At 41.0% G+C, this 8099-nt stretch overlaps 2 protein-coding genes across 4 annotated transcripts in view; one reads left to right on the forward strand and one right to left on the reverse strand.

The window, feature by feature from the left end:
* Positions 1 to 1282, forward strand: part of LOC116693737 (E3 ubiquitin-protein ligase TRIM21-like) — an 18737-nt gene extending 17455 nt beyond the window's left edge. Inside the window, 1 exon segment of the mRNA XM_032522951.1 lies at positions 150 to 1282. Within this exon segment, the coding sequence (XP_032378842.1) occupies positions 150 to 1052 (903 nt within the window). The 3' untranslated portion in view covers positions 1053 to 1282.
* A 654-nt stretch (positions 1283 to 1936) lies between these two features.
* LOC116693763 (zinc finger protein 90) lies at positions 1937 to 5910 on the reverse strand. 3 transcript variants are annotated; one of them, XM_032522993.1, is made up of 3 exons: positions 5094 to 5910; positions 3260 to 4007; positions 1937 to 3175 (listed from the first exon to the last, which is right to left on the reverse strand). In XM_032522993.1, exons 1-3 carry the CDS (start codon positions 5284 to 5286, stop codon positions 2923 to 2925), a joined length of 1194 nt encoding a protein of 397 aa, XP_032378884.1. In that variant the 5' UTR covers positions 5287 to 5910; the 3' UTR covers positions 1937 to 2922. The 3 variants fall into 3 exon arrangements, with proteins under 3 accessions (XP_032378884.1, XP_032378883.1, XP_032378882.1); XM_032522992.1 differs by having other exon boundaries at positions 1937 to 3167; positions 3252 to 4007; XM_032522991.1 differs by having other exon boundaries at positions 1938 to 4007.
* Positions 5911 to 8099: the final 2189 nt, after the last annotated feature.

Genomic DNA, 8099 nt, shown 5'->3' on the forward strand with positions numbered 1-8099 from the left:
CCGAGCTGGGGAAGACAGAGGCTGAAATTCAGCAGATGATCCAGAAGAGAAGACTGAAGGTTCAGGAGATCAAACACTCAGTGGAGCTCAGTGAGGAAGATGCCGACAGAGAGATGGCAGAAGGTGTTCAGATCTTCACGGCTCTGAAGGAGTCTGTTGAGAGAAGCCAGGCCGAGCTCATCAGCACGATCAAAGAGAAGCAGAGAAAGAGAGAGAAACAGGCCGAAGGCTTCATCAAAGAGCTGGAACAGGAAATCTCTGAGCTGAAGAAGAGAAGCACTGAGGTGGAGCAACTCTCACAGTCTGAAGACCACCTCCACTTCCTGCAGAGCTTTGCCTTCCTCAACACTGCTCCATCCACGAAGGACTGGACGGAAGTCAAAGTCCATCCACCAATTAAGGGAACTGTGGAGAGAGCTGTGAATCAGCTGAAGGGGACGCTCAGTGACCAGATGAAGAAGCTGCTCACCGAGGCCGAGCTGAAGAGGGTCCAGCAGTCTGCAGTGGATGTGACTCTCGATCCCGATACAGCACATCCCAACCTCATCTTGTCTGATGATGGAAAACGAGTTCAACATGGTGATGTAACAAAGAATCTCCCAAACAATCCAGAGAGATTTGATACTTGTAATTTTGTTTTATCAAAACAGAGTTTCTCTTCAGGAAGATGTTACTACGAGGTTCAGGTTAAAGGGAAGACTTACTGGAATTTAGGAGTGGCAAGAGAGTCAGTCAACAGGAAGGGATACATCCCACCGAGTCCTCAAAATGGTTTCTGGACAATATGGTTGAAGAATGAAAATAACTATGAAGCTCTTGCCTGCAATGTGGTCCGTCTCACTCTGAAGTCTCGTCCTGAGAAGGTGGGGGTCTTTGTGGATTATGAGGAAGGTCTGGTCTCCTTTTATGACGTTGATGCTGCGGTTCTTATCTACTCCTTTACTGGCTGCTCCTTCACTGAGAAACTCTACGCATACTTTGGTCCGTGTGATAACAGCCGTGGTAAAAACTCTGCCCCTCTGGTCATCTCTCCCGTCAATCCCACTAAGTAGAACTTTTTTAATGTAATAAATGTATATTTACTGTGTAATCACATATGTGGTGTTTTAGGCTTATTGGCAGACATCCATTTAAAATGTAGCCAATGACCCCTTTTCTCCATGTCCACTGACATTTCTCAGCGTCCACTCTAGTAATATTTGTGTGGTCCAGGTAGATTAACATAAAAAATGGTTGTCATTCACAAGGCTACTTTTACTTTTATACTTTAAGTACATTTCCAAGCCTGTACTTTGTTACTTTTACTTCAGTAAAGAAATTAAATCAGTACTTCTGCTTTTACCAGAGTATTTTTGACACAAGTATCTGTACTTAGGTCATAGATGATAACCACAAGACTTGCAAAAGACTCTTAACAGATGAGTAAGGGCTGCTGCACACTGCCTCGTGGCGTGAACGTGTCTGTTTTTATTTCAGCTTCCATATTAACAGGTTTGAACTTGCACTGCCCGCGTGGCACGCACGGTGCACGCTAGAAATGGGACCGACACGCCTATTTTTCGGTTCCAGGCAAAATAGAAATACGAAAATATGTATTTTTGACACGTGCCCATATTATGAAAAAAAATCACTTTTTCTGGGATTTGGGGTGTTATTTTTGTGTCTCTGGTGCTTCCACACACATCCAATCTTGGAAAAACAACTATCCATGATGTTTTAAAGGGGAGATCTGATTAAAAAATAAAAATAAAAAAGCAGCGATGAGATCCCGATTATAGTGGATTTGGTTATTGCGTTTCCCATTAAAATAGTTTAGTAACAGTAAAATTGTAAATGCTACAGTGATTGTGATGTGCTACATTATTGAATGCACTCAAACTTACAATTGCATCCTTAATGATTTATTTGCACAATTTGCACACAAAAATGTTTTACACAAAAGAAAAACGTGTGTACTCAGTGTACAGTTCTAGACTTACAGAAGAGTACCACCCAAATCTTCACTGAGGTACAGGTAATGGAAACAAAAATACAAACCGAACACCCGGAGCAGAAAACACAAGTCAAAAGAAAGAAAAGGGGAGACATTTTGCATGTCTACTACAGGGTCGTGTCCTTCTGCTCCACAACTTTATATTCATAATTCTTTTTACCTATTCTGCATAATTGTATCTCTTTGGGCCTCAATACTTATTTGAATGAAACCATGTTTCCCAAATTTAGAGAGTAGACGTCTGTTTGGTGAAACAGCTACCAGTAAATCCACCGGAGCGGAAGGTAATCCGGCCGTGACATCTGGCAGAATGCTCGGCGGCAACGGAGCCGTGGGTTTAGACCAATAACAAGCTAATTAAGCCTTTCAGCGCCACGAAAAAAAAACCTCTATATTGCTCAGTATGGCTATGTTTACAAAATGGTGTCATCCGGAGATTTTCGAGTGCCGAAACTCGAGTGTTGCTTTTAAGGTCACAGCTGAGAAAGGAAACGGCAGCGTTCGGTGTCGGAGACGGAGAGGACCGCTGCAAAAGGTAAACGCGCGGCTGAAAACCTGAAGAAGCGCCAACAAAAATGTTTCAGTCAGCGATTGTACCAAGAAAAAAAAAATACTCCGACGGTAAAGATGATGCGCCGACAGTGTTGTTGTCATTACTTAGGACTTCCTCATGGGGGCGACAGAAACTACGCACTATAGCTTTAATTCACTAATGTAGCCCATAGTGCTATTTGGGGAACAAAAACTACTTTTAGACCATTTTAAAGTCTAATCAGTGAATACATGTAATAACAAAAAAGTACAGCAGCTAGAAAAAGTTAAATGAAAACAGAATTTCAATTTGTTTTAGCTGTACAGGATCATTTTAACGTCTGACAGTTCTTTGCTGATCAGTCTTAAACAAAGTCTTGCAAACAATCTGAGCAGCTTCATGTATTTCCGCTGCTCTCACCCACACACTTGTGACTTTTGACGCTATCCTGCCGATTGAATCTCTTCTCGCAAACGCTGCAGCTGAACGGTTTCTCCCCGGTGTATTTAACCATGTGTCGCTTCAGATTACTATAGTCTGTGAATCTTTTATCACAAACAGAACAACTAAATAGTTTCTCTCCCGAGTGGACCGTCAAGTGTCGTGTCAGATTGCTATGGCGTGCAAATGTTTTTCTACAAACTGAACAACTGAACGCTTTCTCCCCGGTGTGAACATTCAAGTGTTGCCTCAGCGTAGTGTGGTGTGCAAATACTTTGGTACAAAATGAACAACTAAATGGTTTCTCCCCTGTGTGGATAGTCATGTGTTGTTTCAGAGTTGCCGCTTGGGCGAATCTTTTACTACAAACTGAACAGCTAAATGGCTTCTCCCCTGTGTGGATTCTCATGTGCACAGCCTTAACGCTGCTGTGAGAGAAAACTGCTTTACAAACTGAGCAGGTCAAGTGTTTTCCTTCTGAATGAAGTTTCATGTGAGTGTTTAAGGAGTTCTTCCGAGAGAATTCTTTACCACAAAGTGAGCAACTGAATTGTTTCACTTTTTTTGGGACCCCAGTGCGTTTCTTCAGAGGTTCCTCATCACTTCCAGGTTCTTCATTGTTCTGTGGAGGGTTTGCACCTGACTGAGAGTCCTCCCAGTCACCACTGTCATCAGTCTCACATTCAGAGGAGTCTGAGGTCTTGTCATAGGTAGCTGGTTGTAAAGGACTATCTGGATCTGAGTTCCTGGCTGGTTCTGGTCCGCCACAGTCTTCTCCATCAGCTCCTGTTGTCTCGGCCTCTCTGTTCTCCTCAGTTTGGTTTTCTTGAAGCTGTGAGGACTGAGCTTTGTCTTCATCATCTTCTTCTTCACTCTTCACAGGGACAGAAGTGAACGGGAACTTGATATCAGCCTCCTGCAGCCATTGAAGCTGCCCTCCCTCCCGACCGGTCCAGAGTTCCTCCTGCTCCTCTTTAATGCGTGGGGGGGCTGTGTCCTCCTGCTTAATCTCTTTTTTAACCACCAACAGTTGCTGGGCGTCTGAGGAGAAAAAGGAAAATTCATGTATTAGCAGGGCGCAATATACTGTATATCAAAATATAATGGAAAGTATGTTGTTACGGGTCATTGGTCATTTTCAAGTGGGTTTATGGAAATTCTGGAGCTTTCTTACTGCGGATACCTGTGTATCACCACTAGTTATTGTTATATCCCAATGGTACATAACATAACAGAGCCACTTTTGTGTATGTATAATAGCGTTCATTAGAGGTATAATCTGGCTATATAGCCATTACATCATTGGTAACACAAAGAACATAGTCATACCCATATCAATAAATGGGGTTAGGCATTTTGTTTCTATGGACATACCAGTTCATCACTTTCCACTGAGATGGATTTCTATCACTACTGAGAGGAGCTACTGTACCCCAGGTGGCAGCAGTACACAAAGTGGCGTAAGATAAATGCTCCAGCTGAAGTTTTTTGGGTTAGTATATCCAACAATTCTGCCATTCTAGCCAGAAATTAGTTTTTTGTGTGTGCAATTTTGTTAATAGCTTTTAAAGCCATGTCTTACGCTGATTAAATATGAGAATTAGATGTCAGCCCACTCTTTATCCTACAATGAAATCAAATATTCAGAATCAGTTTAGCTAATTATTGACCCAAAGAGGACAGCCTCTTGTCTTTCCTACATGAAGGGGACATTTGTCATTCCTACCTATGCTTCAGTAAAAGTTGTAAGGTGACTGCCTCCTCCACTGGTCTCCCAGCAGTTTAACCCCCCTGTTGTCCTCGGGTCAAATTTGACCCCCTTTAAAAAAATGTCTATATATGAAATATGGGTTTCTTTTTAACCAAATTACCACAACACATTCCTCTGATCTTAAGCATTAGTCAATTTCTGCTTTTTTTTAACTCAAATATTAGGTATATTTACATAAAATGAGCGTTACTGACCATGCATTTCAAAAAGTAGTGTCACACTAGTGGTGGTGAGGTGGTGTTAGTAAAAAACTGAAACAAAAAGTGACGAAAATTTTCAATTTTTTGGTCCGTTTTTTGACCCGGGAGGACAACACAAAAGGGTTAAAGTGATAACAACAGAGGAGCTGAACCAACCTGCTCTGTGTAGCCGGACTTCAGGGCTGCAAACGGCGTCCAGTTGTTTCCGATGTCGCTCGTTCTCCTTTTTACACCGACAGAGTTCCTCCTCGTACTCGGTTATCGTTCTTTCAACGAGCCCAAATATCTCCTCAGCAGCCGCAGCTAGTCGCTGGTTGACAAAAGCTCTCAGCGTTTGGACTTTAGACATTTTGACCAAGTCACAGAAACTTTTCCCCCGGACACAAGCCGTTAAAAACCCGTTCGCTCACTCCGACCGTTGGGCTGCGTTGCTAGGTTACGTGCGGATCCGTCTATAGTTTCTGAGGACACCAGGAAATAGCCGGGTTAATTCCGACGTTTTCAAACAAAAGTGACAGCCCAGAGTCCATCCAGACAGGTTCATCTGGACAATGTGGGTCCATGAAAAATACGGTTTGGTCTCTATCTAATAGTCACTCTCAGCAGCGCTGTCCGTCCATTTCCAGCTAGTATAGGCTACGCTAACTTCAGTTAGCATTCTTTGGCTAACGGAGAGTTGTCTGAGGTAAAACGTCCTCAAAATGTCCACTGTGATTAAAGTTTATCGAGACAGACTCTGGTGGTTCACTCTCCGGTTGTATCTGATGCGCTACGGGACAGGAAGAGCAGGACTGACGAGGAAACTCCGCATAAATACTTCCTTATTTCTCCTGCCGTTTAATGGTGGTTGTTGTGTATTACCGCCACTTTCTTAAGCGTTGGTCAGCATGATTTACAACTACAACTAGCTGTTACATGTACTTTACTTAATCTACCTCTTGGAATCATGCTTACCTGTTGAAATCTCGGTATTTACAGACTGTTATGCTACTAAGCACAACTGTTTCCGGTAACCTTATTTTCAAAATAAAAGTGAACAACTTTTCAACACGCCCACGTCTCTATATTCCTATTTTCTTTGTTTCCTGCTTTTATATACCCATCAGATTATAACATATAATAACAGATTAGGGGGGGATTTGTTTTCTATGATAATGGTATCATCAGAGAAAAAAAAAGGAAAGCTACTCTATGCAATTTGCCACATGAGAGATGCATTTAAGATTGTTGTTAGAGAGCTCAATGATGATGTATTTGCACAAGACACAGACAACAGCCGTCAGTGTAATCATTAAAAATGTATCGTACTCTGAACCAAACTTCCTCACAATTCATCCAACAGCTGTTGAGACATTTCACTCTTAATCCCGACATGTGAACCACAAGAGGAAAAGTCAGAGGATTCTTAGAGTCTGAGGAAATCATCCTCTGAGGAACATGAACGTCAGTTCACAATCTCACAGCAATCTATCTATCTTGTTGTTGTCAAGATATTTCAGGACCAAAGTGGTGGACCGAGCGACTATCTGAATATCTTGAGTCCTGATAGTGGTCCTTAGGATGGGCCAGTTAGGGGAAAAATAGAAATTAGACAAATAAAAAAAAAACAGTTAAAAGCTGATATTCTTTGACCCTCGTGTCGTCTTCCCGTCAAAATTGAAAATCAACACTTTTGTTGAGGCTTTTTCATCGATGTTTTTTTTAACTTTTTCTTACGTTTTTGTCAATTTTTTCAACATTCTTTTTCAATATTTGTCACTTTTTTTGACGTTTTCAACACTACATAACACTAACTTATTAACTTTACAGTTATCTTTGGAATTTATGGTCAATAAAGCTCATTTAAAAAGGAAATTATACCTAATGTTTGAGTTAGAAATTAGGAATTATTGAGACTAAAATTAAAGGAATGGATGTTGATGATAATCACAGACTGGAATATGTCAACTTTTACTCAATACTATTTCAACAACACTTTAATTTGTTTTCAAATGCTATAAAATTGAATAAGACCCAAAATTAATGAAAGTAGAGATTTGTACTTGGCAAAGAGCGTTGGAATCAATCATGTTATTTTGGGGAATTATAAAGGACATTGATATAGGACAACATGGGGACAACATGGGGACTACATGAAGACAACATGAGGACAACATGGGGACAACATGAAGACAACATGAGGACAACATGAGGACAACATGAGGACAACATGGGGACAACATGAAGACAACATGAGGACAACATGAAGACAACATGGGGACAACATGAAGACAACATGAGGACAACATGGGGACAACATGAAGACAACATGAGGACAACATGAGGACAACATGAGGACAACATGAGGACAACATGAGGACAACATGAGGACAACATGGGGACAACATGGGGACAACATGAGGACAACATGAGGACAACATGAGGGTTAAAGAGGTAAAAGGTACTCGGTTTATTCTAAGTGTCTTGAAAAATGGAAACAGATCAACAACATTTAAACAGTCTCTGAAATCTCATATAATAAAAGTACAGTTGCTCCAACTCGTATACATTCTCCAAAAAAGCAGATTCTCTCAATTTTCCTTTTAAATACTTTTACCAGATGGTTTGTGGGTCTCATCAGGCTTAAATATTAGACCACTTTAAGAAATGAAAACAAAAACGATCAGAACACTTTAGACTGTATTAAAAGGCCCTTTTTAGGGTTTGTATTTAGATCTTGACGACTATCCAGACCTTTTCCAAGACCTGATCACTCCCAGGTTGTATTTGGAGAAGTAAAAAATACCATTTAAGAGTTTGTGGAACGTAATGTGGTGAAAATAATTAGCAAAGGAAACTCCTGTGAGGAGGTGGAGGAAGCAGTGTTAAACAGCTGTTCATCCTTATTCAGAAGACAAAAATGTAAAAAAAAACAACAGCACAAAAACACGAGGTTCAATCTCACCGTGCACAGCAACGGCTTCGGTTACATTTTCCATTAAAAGTCACAAAGAAACTGCACTTTTAGGATATTACGCCTCAGGAAAGAACCATTCATAAGAGCACATTTGTTCTTAAGGTGCAGAAACAAGTTGTTTAAGAGAATGTGTCAACAGAGCAGACAGTTTCTCTTGTTTTTGCACCGATAGGCAATTTATTATTTGGCATTGTTGGGCAAAAACT

The sequence above is a fragment of the Etheostoma spectabile genome, chromosome 8 (assembly GCF_008692095.1).
Source record: "Etheostoma spectabile isolate EspeVRDwgs_2016 chromosome 8, UIUC_Espe_1.0, whole genome shotgun sequence".
Taxonomy (NCBI): domain Eukaryota; kingdom Metazoa; phylum Chordata; class Actinopteri; order Perciformes; family Percidae; genus Etheostoma; species Etheostoma spectabile.

Coding starts and splice junctions, on each gene's coding strand:
- LOC116693763 (XM_032522991.1), bottom strand. CDS start 5,286: ATGTCTAAAGTCCAAACGCTGAGAGCTTTTGTCAACCAGCGACTAGCT. Junction 4,008..5,093: donor AGTCCGGCTACACAGAGCAG/GTTGGTTCAGCT, acceptor TTTTCTCCTCAG/ACGCCCAGCAACTGTTGGTG.